The sequence below is a fragment of the Bison bison genome, unplaced genomic scaffold (assembly GCF_000754665.1).
Source record: "Bison bison bison isolate TAMUID 2011002044 unplaced genomic scaffold, Bison_UMD1.0 scf7180017864198, whole genome shotgun sequence".
Lineage (NCBI taxonomy): Eukaryota > Metazoa > Chordata > Mammalia > Artiodactyla > Bovidae > Bison > Bison bison.
The window spans coordinates 7,413,411-7,435,245 of NW_011494770.1; the positions used below are offsets into that span (position 1 = coordinate 7,413,411).

The 21,835-nt window shown below is 39.0% G+C and overlaps 1 protein-coding gene across 8 annotated transcripts in view; it reads right to left on the bottom strand.

Moving 5' to 3' along the window:
- The window catches only part of EYA4 (EYA transcriptional coactivator and phosphatase 4), a 368,749-nt gene that overhangs the window by 73,834 nt on the left and 273,080 nt on the right, over positions 1-21,835 (bottom strand). For 6 of the 8 annotated variants that reach the window (XR_825633.1, XM_010844272.1, XM_010844270.1 and 3 more), the window contains exons 4-5: positions 4,743-4,867; positions 2,606-2,674 (exon numbers count right to left, since the gene is read on the bottom strand). Coding sequence is in view for 7 of the 8 variants with exons in the window: in XM_010844272.1 (XP_010842574.1) it covers positions 2,606-2,674; positions 4,743-4,867 (194 nt within the window). In the remaining variant the exon portion in view is untranslated. The remainder of the gene's footprint in view (positions 1-2,605; positions 2,675-4,742; positions 4,868-21,835) is intronic. The other 2 variants (XM_010844275.1, XM_010844274.1) reach the window with 1 other exon arrangement.

Consider the following 21,835-nt stretch of genomic DNA (forward strand, 5'->3'; position numbering starts at 1 on the left):
CATGGCATAAAGAGTCATTTAAATTCTGACTATTTCATATCATTATGCCACCAAGATATAATAAACTATATTATGTAATTAAAATTTATAAATAAATTATATTGTCAATGATATATACAAATAAATTAAATTTATAAAGTATACATGTATAAATAAATAAATAAAATTGTATTATCATTAATAAAGTATACTTAACATTTAATTACTAAAAGTTTGCCTCTGTGGCCAGTTTACATGTTTTAAATGAAGAAAATGTATTATTTGACTAAGCATTGGACAGTCTTTTAACACACTGCATGTTTATATTTTCCTTAAAAACTGTTGCCTAATTATCAATGAATTATTAATTAAAGAAAAGGGATTATACTGATTTGTGTGTGTGCATGCTCAGTCATGTCTAACTCTTTGCAACCCCATGGACTGTAGCCCACCAGGCTCCTCTGTCCATAGAATTTTCCAGACAAGAATACTGGAGTGGGTTGCTATTTCCTCCTCCAGGAGATTTTCACAACCCAGGGATCGAACCCATGTGTCCTGTGTCTCCTGCATTGGCAAGCGGATTCTTTACCACTGAGCCACCTGGGAAGCTGGTTTATATTACCAAAAATTTACATACATTATATAATTTAAAACAAAAGCCTTGCCAGTGAAGTATTACTAGCTTCCTTTTATAGAAAAGAATTAAAACTCAGACAGGTTAAGTAACTTGTCTAAGAAGACACAGCTGGTAAATACATTACCACGTTTCACATCCATAGCCCTCCTGACACAGAAATCTTTGTTTTTCCCATATGGTCACACAACTCTTAAACATTAATACAAAGAACCAGGAAAACTTGATGTTTTACACTTAGAAAAATGTTTCTGTTGGAAATTAGATGTAAATTACTAAATATTGATTATATATATTCACTATTGTAAAGTTGTGTGTGTTACGTTAATAGTTTAGAATAGAATAACAGCTAAGTATGATTTTAAAATCTTAAATGTTTATAAAAACATGAAAATTAGAATATTTTGTTACATGATAATTTAATGAAATTTAAATTTCAGAGTTGATAAATTAAGTTTTATTGGAACCTGACCACTCTTGTTCATTTTTGTAGTGCCTATGGCTACTTCTGAGGTACAGTGATGGAGTTGCACAGATGAGACAGAGACAGCACAGTCTACAAAGCCTAAAACATTTCCTGTCTGGCTGTTTACAGGAAAAAACCCTTGAGTTATTATTAAGAGGAACTAAATTCTGGCAACATATTTTTACATATGAAAAGTATGTTTTAAGTGTGGAATTGAAAAAAAAGAAACTAAAATTATAAAAATTTAAATAATGGGCATAACGGAGTTCTCTTCATTCACTGATCATACATCAAATTTAATCTACATACAGCAAGGTCCAGGCAAACTGTGGCTATTCCAGCTGCTTGCTTGTAATGCACATTTCTAACACGTCCTGAGCTCTTCTTTTTAATCCAAGAATTGGGTGATTCCACAGAAGCTTTATATGGTTTTAATTTTTAAATTTTGATAGTTTAACCTTTGGTTTTGGAGAAAGTGTATTATATTGGTGGTTGTTAAGTCACTAAGTCATGTCTGACTTTTTGTGACCCTATGGACTGCAGCCCATCAAGCTTCCTCTGTCCATGGGATTCCCCAGGCAAGAATATTAGAGTAGAACGCCATTTCCTTCTCCAGGGGATCTTCCTGATCCAGGGATCAAACACGTCTCTTGCACTGCAGGCAGATTCTTTACCAACTGAGCCACCAGAGAAACCCATATTTATATCATATATATGTAAATAAAGGACTGTAGCTAACATCTATAGTTCAAAACATCTTAAGAGACAACTTATAATTTTAAAAATATAGGTTTCATTACTGGAAATTTTTTAAATGGTAAGTTTTAAAAGTTATTATTACTTTAAGCATTTTAATCGTAATGTTTATTAAAGTCTACAAAATATAAAAAATCTTTCTGCCATGCTATGAATTTAATTTATGAAAGTCTATAGGCTTCCCAGGTGGCTCTGTGGGTAAAGAATCCTCCTGCAGTGGAGGAGACACAGGAGACATGAGTTTGATCCCTGGGTCAGGAAGATCCCTTAGTGGAGGAAATGGCAAGCCATTCCAGTATTCTTGCCTGGAGGATCCCATGGACAGAGGAGCCTGGAGGGCTACAGTCCATGGGGTCACAAAGAGTCAGATACGACTGGGGCAACTGAGCATACACACTCACAGGCTATGGAGACTGAATTTATACATGGGCACAATCTGCTTCAACTGCTCTTATTAACGTGACAGTTGTGCTGAATTCTTACCATATAATAAACAGATAAGTAGTTAGAAAAGTAATAGATGCAGCCATTTGTGAAAATTATGAAAAACCTAAGAAAAGAACACCACTGACCCAAGATTAGAACACTAGTTGATATGAAAAATGTAGCCAACTATCAATAAACAACTAAAAGGTGTGTTCATGTCTCCTTTTCTTTTTATAAGAACTGAATACAGAAAAGGGAGTGCAAACAGAAACAGCAACAGGAAGCAAACCAGAAGGGCAAATCCACACATCCAAACACATGCAGTGTACCATCATCTCTCATACTTGTTGCGGAGGAGGGGGTGTTGCAACTCAGCAACCAGTCTGCAGTGTTTAAAACAGTCATGTTGTCCCCTGAGAACAGGAACAGCATAGGGGTTCATTGTCGGAATGCCTGCTCAGTGTACGAGGACAGTCATCAGTGGCACTGATGCTTGTACTGCTTTCTGGCCCTCTTGCCACAATTACAACTGCATGGCGTAATTTTTACATTTTAGTGTATCAGGTCTGTTTAGCTCAGTTAAATATATATAGAACAATGATTAGTGACCTTCCAGGTCTGATTTCAGAGTGCATGGGATTTTTAAAAAATCTCTTATTTACATCCAAGTTAAGGTTTAAATATAAATGTTCTTACTCCACAAGTTATCACTAAAAATCCTATAAATTTGCAATCCTACAATTAATTAGCTGAAATTATAGATGCATGTTTAGAGACAGATAAACACTATAAACAGGGAAAATGTTAATTTACAAAGGGTTTTGGGTAAAAAAATGATTAAATACAGGCAAGTTGCAATCCACACAACTCTACAAAGAAAATTTTAGAGTTCACAGTTATTCTAAAATAAGTGTAAAGAGGTGTATAAATTTCATAAATTTAAAAGAAAATATGATGTGGCAAATGCTTTGCTAATATCTAATAACATGAATAGCTTATAAATTAAAATAATTTTCAAATAATTTTTCACTCATTAATGAAAACAACTAAATCTACAAAACTTCAAAAGAACTGTGAATAATTTAAAATGCAGCTTATATATGTGTATGAAGTGAAGTGAAGTGAAGTAGCTCAGTCGTGTCCGACTCTTTGCGACCCTGTGGACTGTAGCTCACCAGGCTCCTCCATCCATGGGATTCTCCAGGCAAGAATACTGGAGTGAGTTGCCATTTCCTTCTCCAGGGGATCTTCCCGACCCACGGATCAAACCCAGGTCTCCCACATTGCAGGCAGACGCTTTAACCTCTGAGCCACCAGGGAAGCCCATATATGTGTATATATGTGCGTATATATGTATAGTGTTAGTCACTCAGTTGTGTCCATTTCTTTGCAACCCTGTGGACTGCAGCTGCCAGGCTCCTCTGTCCATTGTGATTCTCCAGGCAAGAAGACTAGAGTGGATTGCCATTCCCTTCTCCAGGGGATCTTCCCCATCCAGGGATCAAACCCAGGTCTCCTGCACTGCAGGCAGATTCTTTACCATCTGAGCCACCAGGGAAGCCCATATATATGTACAAGTGAAGTCGCTCAGTTGTGTCTGACTCTTTGCAACCCCATGGACTGTAGCCTACCATGCTCCTCCATCCATGGGATTTTCCAGGCACGAGTACTGGAGTGGGTTGCCATTTCCTTCTCCAGAGGATCTTCCCAACCCAGGGATTGAACCTGGGTCTCCCGCATTGTAGGCAGACGCTTTACCATCTGAGCCATCAGGGAAGTCCGTATATATGTATAGGCTTTTGAAATATATATATATATATACATACATATATATATATATTCTGATGCAAATATCAGATCATATTTTCTTACAAGTTGAATGTATTTTATAATAGCAATAGGGTGGAATATTTTAAACAGTTGCTATTGTTGCCATATGCTGTGACATAATTATAAGCTAATCAAATGAGATGTCTGAAAAAAATTTCAATTTCTATTCTAAATACATATTAGGTATTTCTCTCTTTGAAAAGAAAATGCAGCAGATATGGACATTTTTCTATTTCCAAAACCATTTTTAAGAACAATTTTGGAGCAGGCTTTCTCTTAAAATTCAAAATAAACCCCCAAATTAGCATAATTTCTTTTTTGAGGGGGGGTGTGTTAAGATCAGAATGTAAATCCTTTGGACACATTTCGTACATTTTAAAAAATATTTACAAGGGCAAATACAAAAAGAAAGCCTTGCTAAAAACCTTTAAAATGTTGCTCAGGGCTGTCTATTCTTTCTGAAATATTTCCAGTTATAGAGGAGGAGCAAAAATATCAAGAAAATGAACAGAACAACAAATAATCCACTAAGTATATAATACTCTGATGTTATTGCTAATGAGATATTTACTTACTAGCATACTTCTACCATGTAAAATTACAACAAACATTGCAATGTGATTCAGGGTGTCTTCAGGGTTGTACACTTACCTCCTGTCCCATTTGTGGTGACCGAAGTGCTGCTGAGATTAGTTTTCTCCAATTTGGAGCTTCCAGGAGTATCACCACCTCCAACAAGAGGATGAGGACTTGCTAGGTCCTGCATTTCCATAGACCTATTAGAGATAAATTTGAAAATTTCAGCAGTGATTTCTTAACAAACTACATAAATCACTCTACTGAACATGCATGTGATCTCACAATAACAGGAATTGAAACCCATAGCTAAGAATTTTTTGTTAACTAGGTGAACATGGCAGTCCATCAAAAATGAATAAATAAGTAAAGCATCCATGATAGATTCATTGGTTATTTGTAATAACCGGGGGGGAAAAAAACAACTCACATCTACAGGAAGAAATGAAGAGTGACAGAAAGGTAAATTTAAGTAAATACAAAAAAATTATCTTATATTTTTTTAACCCATGAAAGAGTGAACTGTTCAACTGATAATAGAAGATAAAAGTAAAATATATGACAACTACAGCATAAAAATAGTTGCCAGGAGTGGGACTGGGCAGAGATGAACAGCAGAGCATAGAGAATTTTCCGGACAGTGAAAATCACTCTGTATTATATTGTAATGAAAGATGAGTGTCATTATACAATATTCAAACCCACTGAATGTACAAACCTAAGAGTTAACCCCTAGGTAAACTATGTACAATGTCGGTTCATCCTTGGTAACAAATGCACCATCCTGGCGAGTGAGGCTGGAACGGTAACAGGAGAGGTTACACGTGTAGGGTAAGAAGTAGATGGGACATCTTTGTACCTACTTCTCAATTTTGCTGTAAATGTTAAACTGTTCTAAAAAATAAAGTCTTAGGAAAAATCAGATCAAATTTTTTTGTATGCAAATAAAGCTGTGATTAGTGAGAAATGGTTGGTGGTGGTTTAGTAGCTAAGTCGTGTCTGACTCTTGTGACCCATGGACAAAGGAGCCAGACGGAGGAGTCTATGGGATTCTCCAGGTAAGAGTACTGGAGTGGGGTGCCATTTCCTTCTCCATTAGTGAGAAATATATACCTTTTAATGGTTACATAAGAAAAGGAGAAGGATTTAAAATCTAAGAACGATCTTCCCACCTTAAGAAAACTAAAAGAAAAGCAGTTGAACCCAAAGTAAGTAGAAGAAGGGAAACAATAAAAAGCAAAAATCGCTGAAACAAAATCTATGAACAATATAGACAACTTACAAATCCAGAGTTTGATCATTAGAGATACTAAAGATATTAAAAATGGTAAGAGAATATTATAAACAACATTATGCCAAATAATTCAATAATTTAGATAAAATCAGACTTTCTTAAAAGAACATAAACTATAAAAATGGCTAACAACTTTTACAAGCTGTCCTACAATTAAATTGAATACATAATTAAACACTTGAAAAAATCTCCAGGTCCAAATGATTTCATTAGTGAATACTAGCAGACATTTAAGGAAAAATAACAACAATATTTTTTTAATTCTTTTGGAAAAAGTAGGAGTAACACTTTTTACTCTATTGTATGTGACCAGAATTACTCTGATCCAAAATCTGCCAAAGGCAATGCCAAGAAAAAAAAATTATGGATCTATATTTCTCATGATCATAGGTGAAAATATAGTTTTGACATATTTGACATATAATCAAATAAAATCCAGTACTAAAAAGAATAATATATGATGACCAGGTGTGTTTAATCCTAAGAATTCAAACTGAGTTAACACCTGAAAATCAAAAAATGCAATCCAATATATTAACAGAATATGTTTTCAATGGGTATAAAAACCACTTCACAATATTCATCATCCATTCATACAACTCTCAGCAAACTAGGAAAAGACGCATTTTCCTCCCATATGATAAAGATCATTCTTGAAAAATCTACATCTTTTATTATATTTAATGATGAAATACTGAGTTACTTCTCACAGGTTCACTAATGATGAACCTGTATTTCATGCAGCTTCTGCATCACAGGCGGATTCTTTACTGCTGAGCCACCTGGGAAGCCAATATATTTTGTATATGCATATAATTATGAATTATATCTATAATATTATATTTATTATAACTATGTATTGCTTATAGAAAAGATATGAAAAGGCAAAGATATCTTTTTTCCACTTCAACACAACTTTATCAGCATTCTTTGTCAGTGGGAGAAAACAAGAATGAATAAATAAAAGGAGTAAAGCCTAGAAAAGTAAAAAAGGTTAATTCACAGAGCACATAATTGTTTATGTAAAAAATTCTGAGAAATCCATTAAAGAAAAACAAAACCCTATTAGAACTAATGATTGAATTTATCAAAATTACAGGTACAAGGGTGATACTAATACTGAATAAAAATATAGACCAAAAATGTCTGAAACGTCAATGTCTCTCTAGTTCATATACTGAACTATCAAAAGAGGAGGTTGGAAGTTGGGCTATTCAGTGTCTCTTCAGCTCAACTCAACTCCAAGAGGAATCTGAATGCTCAGACCCTCGCCTTCACTGCGAGCCAGAGCAAAGATTTAGACTTATTGAGAAATACAACAAAACAAATATCATGCTTCAGTCTCTACTGGCTTTTTGGACATAATCTTCAGAAGACTACACATACATAATATTCAGAATACTATAAATATTTTGTACATAATGTTCAGATGACTTCTTGAGTCATAACAAGAAGCAGGACTATAGTACACATAACAGAGATAAAATACAGTAAAAAGAAGTAGACTTGCAAGTGACTTAGGTTTTGGAATGCACAAACAAGGATTGAAAAACTATTTTGTATGTATAAAAAAATTATAGGAAAAGATAAGCACACAAGGTATATACATATATATATATGCCATGTATATAAATACATATATGCATGAATACATATGTGTCATATATATTTTATGTGCATGTGTGCATGCTAAGTCACTTCAGTTGTGTCTGACTCTTTGTGACCCTATGGACTGTAGCCCACCAGGCTCCTCTCTCTATGGGATTCTCCAAGCAAGAATACTGGAGTGGATTGCCATGCCCTCCTCCAGGGGATCTTCCTGATCCAGGGATAGAACCTGTGTTTCATGCAGCTTCTGCATCACAGGGGGATTCTTTACTGCTGAGCCACCTGGGAAGCCCATATATTTTCTATATGCATATAATTATGAATTATATCTATAATATCATATTTATTATATCTACGTATTGCTTATAGAAAATATATGAAAACATCAAGAAATACCCAATGAAAGTTCTAGAATGAAAATTATAAAATAGAAAATAAATAAATATTAAATTAAAACATAGTCTTTGGATGGACTTATAAGGATACTGCAAAAGAAATCAGTAAATCTGAAACTGAGCCAGTAGAAATTATCCAAACTGAAGCAGAGAGGAAAAAAAGAAAGTGAAGAAAAACTAAAAAGCCTCTTGATGAGGTGAAAGAGGAGAATGAAAAAGCTGGCTTAAAACTCAATATTCAAAAAACTAAGATCATGGCATCTGGTCCTATCACTTCATGGCAAATAGATGGCGGAAAAGTGGAAACAGTGGCAGACTTTATTTTCTTGGGTTCTGAAATCACTACAGATGATGACTGAAGCCATGAAATTAAGACATTTTCTCCTTAAAAGAAAGGCTATAACAAACCTAGATAGTGTATTAAAAAACAGAGACATCACTTTGCCAACAAAAGTCCGTCTAGCCAAAGCTATGGTTTTTCCAGTAGTCACGTATGGATGTGAGAGCTGGACTATAAAGAAAGCTGAGCACCAAAGAATTGATGCTTTAGATTTGTGGTGTTGGAGAAGAATCTTGAGGGTCCCTTGAACAGCAAGGAGATCAAACCAGTCAATCCTAAAGGAAATCAGTCCTGAATATTCATTGGAAGGACTGACGCTAAAGCTGAAGCTCAGATACTTTGGCCACTTGATACAAAGAGACGACTCACTGTTAACAACCCAGATGCAGGGAAAGTTTGAGGGCAGGAGGAGTAGGGGCAACAGAGGATGAGATAGTTGGATGGCATCACTGACTCAACGGACATGAGTTTAAGCAAATTCTGTCAGACAGTGAAGGAAAGACAGGAAGCCTGGCAGGCTGCAGTCCATGGGGTCGCAAAGAGTCCGAGACAACTTAGCAACTGAATAGTAACTTGTGGGATATTATCAGAAAGCAAGGAAGGGAATGAAACAGAATAATTTCAGAATAAATAATGGCCAAATTTGATAATAAACAGCCACCCATAAAGCCTTGAAACACAACAAATGAGAAAAAGAAAACCAAACCTTCAGTACATTATAGTCAAATTCTTAAAATAAAGGGAAAGCTTTATAGCAACCAGATAAAAAAGACACAGAGAACAAGAGAATAGTGGGAACCCCCAAAAGTATCAGAGGTCTCATACTCCTGATAATGGGCTTAATTATAGTAAACAACTAATGCTTGTGATTTTATTTTCTCTGAATGAAGCCAACATAAAGATTTTTTTATTAATTAACTTATTTTAATTGGAGGATAATTACTTTTCAATATTGTGATGGTTTTGCCATTTTTCAGCATGAATCTGCCATAGATATATATATATGTGACTGCCATTCAGAAGCCCCCTCCCAGCAAACAAATGAATGATTGCTTATAATGTGCAAAGTACTGTCTCAGGTGTTAGGATTGCTGAGTGGAGAAACCATGGTCCTACCCTCAAGAAATTTATGATATAAATTTAGACCTATTTCTAAATGAGAAAGCAGTTCCTGTGCATAGAAAACAACAGTACATTAAGAGCCCACTGAGTGGAACAGACAGAAATCAGTGTGAAGTTAGAGAGTCTGGAAAATTTTCTCAGAACTTGTTAGCTGGGTTTTGATGAATTCAAAGTGGGGGTTCTAGGGAAAGCATCTGGTCAGTGGTATTACTGAAGCTGCAAGGTAGTGTGGTGGCTCACAGCCAATGTGAACGACATGAAAGAGGAAGCGAGGAAAATCAGTCAGGAATGAAAGGATGAAGCCCACATCACAGAGAGAAGCAGGAAGAGGTCCCTCCTGCAAAGCAAAGCAAAAATTGCCTTTGTATCTTACATTCCAGTTTCCAGGAATCCAAAATGCAATTATCTGAATCTTTACAGTAAGTCCCCTTTGCTTGAATTCATTTTCATGGGTTTGAGATATCTTACAATTAATAGAGCTTTTAGAGAACAGGAACGCATTATTGCCATCAATTATACAGTAAGAGTATTCCTGTGCTTTCTTTTGTATGTTAAACTTCAGATCCTTTTTAAGTCTAATTTGTTTACAAGGTAATACATAAAATATAAAGTTTACCTTAGAGTGCAACAGCAGAAAATTGATTACATGCTATTTTTACTGAGTCCATACTGTAAGACACAGCCTATGCTTGGTACTTCAAAAATACCCTCTCTACTAATCTTTACATTAACACACTGATGTGCATATTATTTTCCATATTTTATAGATAAAGACATTGAGGCTCAAGAAGGATATACAGAATGCCTAAGACCTTGTAGATAGAAAGTAGTGGCAGTAAAATTGGAACTCAAATCTATTTGATGCCAGAGCACAGGTTCTTCCTGTCACATTGTATGTTTCCCATTTTTCTTTTAAGTAACTTTAATTCTTTCACATTGTGAAATCACTATCAGGAATGCATATTTCTGCAATGAAACATTTTGAGTGGTTTTCAAGAGTTATTAAACTCAACATAAGCATCCACTCTGCCAAATCTACATTACCATATTTAAAGGTAATCCCTTTTTTAAAAGTACAGAGAACTATATTCAATATCCTGTTGTAAACCACAATGGAAAAGAATTTTTAAAGGAATGTATGTATGTATGTATAAAGGTGCCCCGTTTTTCCTTCCACGATACCATTTTCTACCCATGTCATAACGCTACGTGAATACTAGCATCTTTCTGGACAATAGGAACACAACAAGAACAAAACAACAATAAAACAAAAACCCTTTAAAAAAAAAAGAAAAGAAAGAAGACTTGCCTATTACATGAAGCTGTCTTCTTGGTTCTTGTCTGCATTATCTGTAGCATAGGTGGAATTTGTTTCTAGCAGACTTAAACATTCTCTTCAAAACCCAAGAAGAGTATGCTTTATATTTGTGCATTTAGAGTTTACTGGAACTCAGAAACCATGATTCCTTCTGCACAGACCCTAGTAATGAGTCATAGCCTGTTTGTTTCCAGGCTGAGATTCCATCAATTCTTCATGACCCAAGAAACGCAAAAGCATCCTAGACTTTCAAAGGCATTCCCTCTCATGACAGCTTTTCTCTTGCACAAAGTGGGCAGTATGTATGCAGGGCTCTGTGTCCTACGCTCTCAAGGTCTACTTAACTAGCCAATTTTCATTTTGACCATCAGAAGCATTTATGGACAAGCGTTCAGGCATTTGCTTTTCTCATAACTTCCTATTTAAATGTTAAACAAACCTTTTCATTCTCCTTAGCTGAAAAAGGGCTTCCCTGATAGCTCAGATGGTAAAGAATCTGCCTGCAATGCGGGAGACCTGGGTTCAATCTCTGGGTTGGGAAGATCCCCTGGAGAAGAAAACAGTTAGCCAGGAAAATTCCTGGCCAGGAAAATTCCATGGACTATATAGTCCATGGGGTCGCAAAGAGTCAGACATGACTGAATGACTTACACTTCACTAGCTGAAAAAATTGTTGTTCAGTTGTCCAGTCGTGTCCGATTCTTTGCAACCCCATGACCTGTAGCCCACCAGGCACCTCTGTCCATGGGAATTCTCCATATGGAGAATACTGGAGTGGGTTGCCATGCCCTTTTCCAGGGAATCTTCCCAACCCAGGGATGGAATCCAGGTCTCTCGATTGCAGGCGGACTTTTTACAAGCTGAGCCAGCAGGAAAGCCCTCACCATCTCCCAGAGTTTGCCCAAGTTCATGTTCATTGCATTGGTGATGCTGTCCAGCCATCTCATTCTGATATCCTTTTCTCTTTCTGCCTTCTATCTTTCCCAGCAAAGTCCCAGCATCCCAGGGACTTTGCCAATGATGAGTCGTCTGTTCACATCATATAACCAAAATACTGGAGTTTCAGCTTCAGCATCAGTCCTTTCAGTGAATATTCAGAGTTGATCCTCCCTTAGCATTGGCTGGTTTGATCCCCTTGCTGTTCAATGGACTTTCAGGAGTCTTCTCCAGCACCACAGTTCAAAGGCATCAATTCTTTGGCATTCTGCCTTCTTTACAGACCAGCTCTCACAACCATATGTGACCAATGGGAAGACCATAGCCTTGACTATGCAGATCTTTGCTGGCAGAGTAACGTCTCTGCTTTTCAACACACTGTCTAGGTTTGTCATTGCTTTCCTGCCAAGAAGCAATTGTCTTCTCATCTCATGGCTGCAGTCACCATCTGCAGTGATTTTGGAGCCCAAGAAGAGGAATTCTGTCACTACATCCACCTTTTCCCCTTTTATTTGCCATGAAGTAATGGGGCCAGATGCCATGATCTTAGTTTTTTTTTTTTTAATATTTAGTCTTAAGCTGGCTCTTTCAGTCTCCTTCTTCACCCTCATCAACAGGCTCTTTAGTTCCTCTTCACTTTCTGCCATTAGAGTTGTCTATTCTGCATATCTGAGGTGGCTGATATTTCTTCCACCTATATTGATTCTGGCTTGTACTCATCCAGCCTGGCATTTCTCATGATGTGCTCAGCCTATAGGTTAAACAAACAGGGTGACAGAAGACAATCCTATTGTACTCCTTTCTCAATGTTGAACCAATCAGTTGTTCCATACAGGATGCTAACTGTTGCTTCTTGACCTGCATACAGGTTTCTCAGGAGACAGATAAGATGATCTGGTATTCCCATCTCTCTAAGAGCTTTCCACAGTTTGTCATGATCCACACATTCAAAGGCTCTAGCATAGTCAATGAAACAGAGATAGATGTTTTTTTCTGAAATTCCTTTGCTTTCTCTATAATCCAGCAAATGTTGGCCATTTGATTTCTAGTTCTTCTTCCTTTTCTAAATCTAGCTTGGACATCTGGAAGCTCTTGGTTCACACAATGCTGAAGCCTAGCATGCAAGATTTTAAGTATGACCTTACTAGCATGGGAGATAAGTGTAATTGTCCAATAGCTAGCACATTCTTTGGCACTATCCTTCTTGGGAATTGGGATGAGCACTGACCTTTTCCAGTCCTGTGGCCACTGCTGGGTCTTCCAGATTTGTTGACATAATGAATGCAAAACCTTAATGGCATCATCCTTTAGGATCTGAATAGTTTTGCTAGAATTTCATTGCTTCCTCTAGCTTTATTAAGAGCAGTGCTTCTTAAGGCCCACTTGACTTCGCATTCCAGAATATCTGGCTCTGGGTGACTAACCAGACGATCGTAGTAATCTGGTTTATTAAGATCTTTTTTTACAGTTCCTCCATGTATTCTTTCCATCTCATCTTGATCTCTTCAGTATCTACTAGGTCTCTACCATTTTATCCTTTATTGTGCCCATCTTTGGGCAGAATGCTCCCTTGATGTTTCCAATTTTCCTGAAAAGATCCCTAGTCTTGCCCCTTTTGTTGTTTTCTTCTATTATTAAGCACTGCTCATTAAAGAAGACCTTCTTTTCTCTTCTAGCTATTCTATGGAACTCTGCATTTCATTGGATATATCTTTCCCTCTCCCTTGCTTTTCGATTCTATTTGTTCTTCCGCTATTTGTAAAGCCTCCTCAGACAACCATTTTGCCTTGTGCTGTTCATTTGCTTTCGGATGGTTTTGTTCACCGCCTCCTGTACAGTTATTACGGACCTCTGTCCATAGTTCTTCAGGCACATTGTTAACTAGATCTAGTCCCTTGAATCTATTTGTTACCTCTACTACAAAGTCATACAAGATTTGATTTAAGTCATACCTGACTGGCCTAGTGTTTTTCCCAGTTTTCTTTAGTCTGAGGCTGAATTTTGCTATGAGAAGCTGATGACTGAGTCACAGTCAGCTCCAGATCTTGTTTACGCTGACTGTATACAGCTTCTCCATCTTCAGCTACAAAGAATGTAATTGACTTGATTTTGGTATTGAAAAAATAAGAATAACAAAATCAACTTCTATTTTAATGAGATTGTAGGTTAGCGCAGGGGGTATTTTCTATTCATTGCTTTTCCTTCTACACTTAGAATTATGCTGGATACATAGTGAGTGCTAAGGATGAATAATGAAATAAGATGAAATGATTTGAATTACTTGGAGTCAAGTGTGCTCTAGTTTAGCAAACACTGCTTGAGCATCCAGCAAGTTCTAGGGACATATCTAGGAATCCAAAAGTATCTTTTGAGAGCTTGGAGGCCACTGGGAGAGAAAGCAGATAGGTGAAGGGAGATGGGAATTAGCACAGTGATGTCAATGTGTATGGAAGTTTTCATATCTGCATGTGCAATGTCAGAGCTCTCAAATGAGTGAAGGGTGTGTGTGCGTGTATATACACGTGTACATGCATGTGCAAGAGGGTGGGAAGGAAGGTGCTCTGCATGGGTACAGAAAACCACTGTGCAAGAAAACAATATGATAAGGCCATTTGGTCAACCTAGATCAGACGGAAGTCATAGGCATGTGACTACTGGGTACCAATTCCCACTGTCTGGAAAAAAGCACTTCTGGCCATCTTAAACCAACACATTTCAGATAAGCCAAGAAACGCTTGTCCCAGCTGCAGCCCAGAGCCAGTTTCTCTCCTGGCAGTTAGGATGGAAATGTGAACGCTCTGTGCTACACACTGTCTATGTCACTGATGGGATGGCCAGACCGTCCCAGAAGGAGGCCTTCACTAGCCCACTTGAGCAGACATCATTAAAAATGGGCTCTGCTGCAGAGAAAAAGATATGTAGGAGGGAGAAGACCCCTGTCAACGAGGATCAGGGAAGTGGGCCATGAATAATGGGAGCTGTTCTTGCAACTTGCCGGTGATCTCACACCTGTCCCCGAGGCCTGAATGCTTGCAGTGCAAGTGACCTGTCTGCCAGAGTGACCTCAGGCTGTGGAATAACAGCAAAGAAAGCCATGGACACACTGTTCTCTGGACACTTTTACAGTCCTTCCTTTCCAGGGCTTCCTTACAGCTCTTCCTTACTTGAGTCCTGCAGCTCCGGCCCTTTCTTCACTATGACGCTAACAGATTATTCAGATAAAACATGGTCTCCCCCAATCCATGAAATGTGAGCAAATATTTATAAAATATACCTCTAAAGTATTTCTCTAAATTTAGGTTTTCATAACCCTCCTTCTTTACTCTGAAAACAAAGGAAAAACAAGCCCAATGAATTCTTCAACCATTATTTGAATAGTACAGGACTCAAGTTTCTGCTAGATCGGTTACAAACCATGGTTAGTGAAGCAGGAAATTATTTCCCTCTAGCAAGCAAAAGAATAAAGCCATAAGGCCACAATCAAAACATCTAATATCATTAATTACACCAAGAAATATACAGACTCTTTTTCTAAGGAAAAAAAAAAAAACTCTACCAATAAGAATCAAACATTTTGCTAGATGAATAAATGAGGGCTTTCTAATGCTAGAATATTGACTTTAAAAGAGTAACTGATTAGAATAATATACAAAATAAAGACAACTCTCTATAAAAATGATGGAATTTCAGAGTCTCCAGGGACAGCCAATGTCCTTGAATGCAAACATACCATCATTTTATGCACAAGGCTGTGAGTGTGGCGTTAAGGGCTTGCGCTACCAACTCAATGTGCATGTGCTCGGTTGTGTCTGATTCTTTGCATCCCATGGACTGTACCCTGCCAGTCTCCTCTGTCCATGGGATTTCCCAGGCAAGAATATTGGAGTGGGTTGCCATCCAGGGGATCTCCCCAACCCACACCTTCTGTGTCTCCTGCATTGCAGGCGGATTCTTTATCTGCTGAGCCTTTGGGGAAGCCCCCATAGGCTGAAACCTGAGTTTTAAACTCCATCTCTATCATTTACCAGTCGGTGGACTTTATGCTCAAAAATGGAGGTAATGATACCCCGGAGGATGACTGAGTGTCTTAAATAAGACATACATGCAAAGTACGTAGAATTCGGCACACAGTGTATCTTCATGAAGGTTCAGGTCAGTTCTGTTCAGTTCAGTTGCTCAGTCATGTCCGACTCTTTGCGACCCCATGGACTGCAGCATGCCAGGCCTCCCTGTCCATCACCAACTCCTGCAGTTTACTCAAACTCATGTCCATTGAGTCAGTGATGCCATCCAACCACCTCATGCTCTGTTGTCCCCTTCTCCTCCTGCCCTCAATCTTTCCCAGCATCACGGTGTTTTCAAATGAGTCAGTTCTTTGCATTAGGTGGCCAAACGATTGGAGTTTCAGCTTCAGCATCAGTTCAGTTCACTTCAGTTCAGTCACTCAGTCATGTCCGACGCTTTGCAACCCCATGAATTGCAGCACGCCAGGCCTCCCTGTCCATCACCATCTCCCGGAGTTCACCCAAACTCTCGTCCATCGAGTCGGTGATGCCATCCAGCCATCTCATCCTCTGTTGTCCCCTTCTCCTCCTGCCCACAATCCCTCCCAGCATCAGAGTCTTTTCCAATGAGTCAACTCTTCGCATGAGGTGGCCAAAGTACTGGAGTTTCAGCTGTAGCATCAGTCCTTCCAAAGCATCAGTCCTTCCAATGAATATTCAGGACTGATTTCCTTCAGGATGGACTGGTTGGATGTCCTTGCAGTTCAAGGGACACTTAAGAGTATTCTCCAATACCACAGTTCAAAAGCATCAATTCTTCAGGGCTCAGCTTTCTTTATAGTCCCACTCTCACATCCATACATGACCACTGGAAAAACTGACTATGAAGGCTATGAAGTCATGAAGGTTAGCTATCACTACAGTTACTTCTACAACACCTTCAATAAATGCTGGATTTGAAAACCTATTTGAAAACCTGTAGTATCAAAAAAATCATTTTCTTAAGAGGCAACCCATTTCATTTTCAGCTCACTCTTATTATCAGAAAGTTTTCCATACATGGTTTTTCAGGCAACTTTGGTCCTGGAAGAAATTTAACCCATTAACATGGGGCAAGTCTAAACTTCCTTTCCCATTAGAAGAAAGAAAAGAAAGTGAAGTCGCTCAGTTGTGTCCGACTCTTTGCAATCCCATTGACTGCAGACTACCACTCTCCTCCATCCATGGGATTTTCCAGGCAAGAGTACTGGAGTGGGTTGCCATTTCCTTCTCCAGGGGATCTTCCAGATCCAGGGATTGAACCCAGGTCTCCCACATTGCAGGCAAACGCTTTACCGTCTGAGCCACCAGGGAAGTCTTTCCCATTCGGTTTGGTTCAGTTCAGTCGCTCAGTTGTGTCCGACTCTTTGTGACCCCATGAATCGCAGCACGCCAGGCCTCCCTGTCTATCACCAACTCCCTGAGCTTACTCAAACTTATGTCCATTGAGTTGGTGATGCCATCCTGCCATCTCATCCTCTGTCATCCCCTTGTCCTCCTGCCCACAATCCCTCCCAGGATCAGAGTCTTTTCCAATGAGTCAATTCTTCGCATGAGGTGGCCAAAGTATTGGAATTTCAGCTTCAGCATCTGCCCTTCCAATGAACACCTAGGATTGATCTCCTTTAGGATGGACTGGCTGGATCTCCTTGCAGTCCAAGGGACTCTCAAAAGTCTTCTCCAACACCACAGTTCAAAAACATCAATTCTTTGGCGCTCAGCTTTCTTCACAGTCCAACTCTCGCATCCATACATGACCACTGGAAAAACCATAGCCTTGACTAGATGGACCTTTGTTGGGAAAGTAATGTCTCTGCTTTTCAATATTCTATCTAGGTTGGTCATAACTTTTCTTCTAAGGAGTTAGGGTCTTTTGATTTCATGGCTGCAGTCACCATCTGCAGTGATTTTGGAGCCCGTTACTGCCCTTCAAATATCAGAGAGGAATGTCCCAACTCAGAACTTTTAAATGTACAAAATACAACAGGAAGATTACAACAATAACTCTGGACATATCAATGTAGCCTGAAGAGTACACTAGCTTTGCTATCAGACGACACTTTATGGTAGGAACATACACTGAAACCCAGCCAACCAAACCCCTAGGATTTATCCCACACGATGCTTTATAGCCTTCTTTTCTCTCAGCCACAACACCTGTAGCTGGCATTTGGAACTTAAGTGAATAGCTTTTCATGTGTTCTTCTTAAATGTTAGCTTGTTGGACTGAGTCCATTATTTCATCTTGTCCTGTTAGATTCCAAATTTGCTGTTCAAAGCACTCTTTCCTGTGCCATGATACCTATAAACTTTCTTAGCATGCATTGATTGCCAAATCACAATAAACATGTTGAACAGGCCAATGTTAAAAACAGTTCTTAAAGAGGGCTATGGTAAGTCACTTCAGTCGTTTCCGACTCTGTGCAACCCCATAAACGGCAGCCCACCAGGCTCCCCCATCCCCGGGATTCTCCAGGCAAGAACACTGGAGTGGGCTGCCATTTCCTTCTCCAATGCACTTAAAGAGGGCACTAGAGTTATATTTCTAGAGATACATCACTGGGAAATAGCTATTGCGCTACTAGCAGTACTATTTTTCAAGCTTCCCAGGTGGCACTATGGGTAAAGAACCTGCCTGCTAATGCAGGAGACATAATAGATGTGGGTTTGATCCCTGGGTCAGGAAAATTCCTCGGAGGAGAACATGACAACCCACTCCAGTATTCTCGCCTGGAGAATCCCATGGACAGAGGAGCTTGATGACCTGCAGTCCATAGGGTTGAACAGAATTGGACACAACAGAAGTGACTTAGCACGTATTTAGAGGCTTTAAGACACATATTGTTGAATAGCATGTATTAAGCATAAAACAGGCTTCTGTTCCTCTTTTCTGGTATTGCTGTCAGGCTATTCTGATACAGCTTTTGCTTGGAGAACTTAAGCTGGGTTCTCATGATCACAGCCTGCTTTCTAATTATTTACATTTAAGTATCTAAAAATGTAATTTTATTTTTTGAGATTGATTTAGAATATTATTTTACTTTTTAATTTTCACTGAGTGAAAAAGTTGGCTTTAAGCTCAACATTCAGAAAACAAAGATCATGGCATCCGGTCCCATCACTTCATGGGAAATAGATGGGGAAACAGTGGAAACAGTGTCAGACTTTATTTTTTTGGGCTCCAAAATCACTGCAGATGGTGACTGCAGCCATGAAATTAAAAGACACTTACTCCTTGGAAGGAAAGTTATGACCAACCTAGATAGCATATTCAAAAGCAGAGACATTACTTTGCCAACAAAGGTCCGTCTAGTCAAGGCTATGGTTTTTCTTGTGGTCATGTATGGATGTGAGAGTTGGACTGTGAAGAAGGCTGAGCGCCGAAGAATTGTGAACTGTGAACTGCTTTTGAACTGTGGTGTTGGAGAAGACTCTTGAGAGTCCCTTGGACTGCAAGGAGATCCAACCAGTCCATTCTGAAGGAGATCAGCCCTGGGATTTCTTTGGAAGGAATGATGCTAAAGCTGAAACTCCAGTACTTTGGCCACCTCATGAGAAGAGTTGACTCATTGGAAAAGACTCTGATGCAGGGAGGGACTGGAGGCAAGAGGAGAAGGGGACGACAGAGGATGAGATGGCTGGATGGCATCACTGACTCGACGGACGTGAGTCTCAGTGAACTCCGGGAGATGGTGATGGACAGGGAGGCCTGGCGTGCTGTGATTCATGGGGTCGCAAAGAGTCGGACACGAATGAGCGACTGATCTGAACTGATCTGATCTGACGTATAGTTGATTTACAATGCTGTGTTAGGTTCAGGTGTACAGCAAAGGTGTATATATACAGACATATGTATGCTGCTAAGTCACTTCAGTCGTGTCCAACTCTGTGCAACCCCATAGACGGCAGCCCACCAGGCTCCCCCGTCCCTGGGATTCTCCAGGCAAGAGACATACGTATATTCTTTTTCAAATTATTGCAAAATACTGAGTATAGTTTCCTGTGCTACACAGTAGGTCCTCATTGCTTCCATTTTATATATAGTACTGGGTATATGCTAATATCCAATTCCTTATTTATCCCATTTATCTCTTCCCCTACCTTTCCCCTTTGGTAACCATAGTATGTTTTCTATGTTTCTGTTTTGTAAATAAGTTCATTTTTATCACTGGTTTAAAGTTTATTGCGTCATACAAGGAAACAAAGAAAAGTGACTTCTCTTAAGAAATCTGATGCTAAAATGCACATAAGGCATGTGCTTTATTAGATAACAATAAGGGAATCAGGAACAGGAATCTAAGTCTATGATCTACTACCTAGAAAAAGTTAATGGTTGTGTGTGTAGATGGTTTTCCAAATCTCTTCTCAGGTTTACAGGCCTCTTGAAATAACACTGCAAGTCTTCCACAGACAGGCATTCTGCACTCTTTCTATGCCAAGACATTCTGTATCTTTATGAGGTTACTCTACCCATTCAGTTTGAACGCAAGGAAGTTAGCACCTGCCACAGAGGATCAGAATTTGAAATGTGAGGAGGGAGCCCTGTGATAAGTGCCTGACCTTAGCAAACAAAAATAAAACCTCTAAGAAAATGATAAAGAAAATGCAGTAATATGCCCGTATCCCATCTGGGGGGTTGTGTGGTCTTGATACAATCAACTCTACTTCTGCTCTACAGAAAGCAGTGGTTGAGGCTATGCGTGATTCACAGCATATGAACAGCCAGAAGATGCCAGGGAACTCCCCCACTGCCCCAGGCCTCTGACCCCATAACATGATAGTCTCCATTAAAAAAAAAGTCAACCAGCCATCTTAGTGATAGGAACCTGGGACCCATTGCTCATCTGACGTAATACTTCACGGAGCAGGTCCAAACACAATGCAGGGCCCTTGAAATCAGCAGGAGCTCAGCGCTCTGATCCCTGCCAAAGAGCAAGATGAGAAATGGGGTTGGTATAAATATTCATTGGGAAGTTACAGCCAACCCCCTTGTGCTGGGTGTCTAGTGCAACTCAAAACTGCTCCACCTGGCCCCTTCTGGCTCCCTCATGTCTACCGGGGGCTGGCAGCTGGAAGGCAGGCTGAGCCTTTGAGATCTTTTAATTTGCTGTAGCACCAGAGGGGCAGGCAGGAGGGATGACAATGCATATGCTGGGATTCAATTACAGGGCTGTCTTTTTCCCAGGTGGGAGGTGACACTGACTGCAGAGAATTCAATGCCTCATCTGTTAAGGTCCCTGGGGAAACGATGGGTGGTTTGCAAAAGCTGGGGGTGTGGAATAATGCTCTACAGTCGCAAAAGACATCCGGCACACTGAATGGCATTTTGTTAGGCTTACATGCAACCTTTCCTTTTTCTTGTTTTCCAAACCAAAATCACTCCATAACTTCTGCCTGGAAAACAGAGATGACTGCCCCTAAATTCTGAAGTCAGTTGTTGTGTAGCCTATAAAATATAGGTGAGAGGAGCTTTGAGATCACTGTGCTATGAGTCTCATTGCCAAAAAGGTTTTTCAATATTGCATAAAGTTAAATGTGTTCCAACCATGAACAGTTAAGGGGAACACACAATGTTCTGAATTTAAAACATCGAACAGTTCCTAAAAGCTTGCCAAAAATACCTACTATGTCATTTTCTTTACAGTAAAATGGTACAATGTCATGACCTTTTAGGACACTAAATTCAATAATCTGTTGTAGTTTGTTGGTGTTAAAGGGGGAGAGTGTTCTTATTCTACCAGCTACAAAGCAAGGTTTCCCAAATATGTACGACTGCACATAGAATGGTTTACTAGTGTCTGTTGGAATAGTTCTGTATGAAGAGTTACTATCTTAATAACCACAAACCAAATACTATCTATTTTTTAGAGTAGATTTTTTTTTTGTCCTTTTCATTACTTAGACAAACTTCTTTAGATAAGTAGCTTAATTTTTATTCTGAATTTAAAAGGAAAAAAGAAAGCTGTGTTTGTTTTTATCTCTCAGTTTCACACTTGGCCGAGGACATCCTCTTCTCCCCATGGTAATTAGGGTAGAGGTTTGTAATAACCAACTCAAACCAAGTTCGACTTCTGCTCAGAACCCTCTAATGCCTTCCCATGCCTCCTGGAGA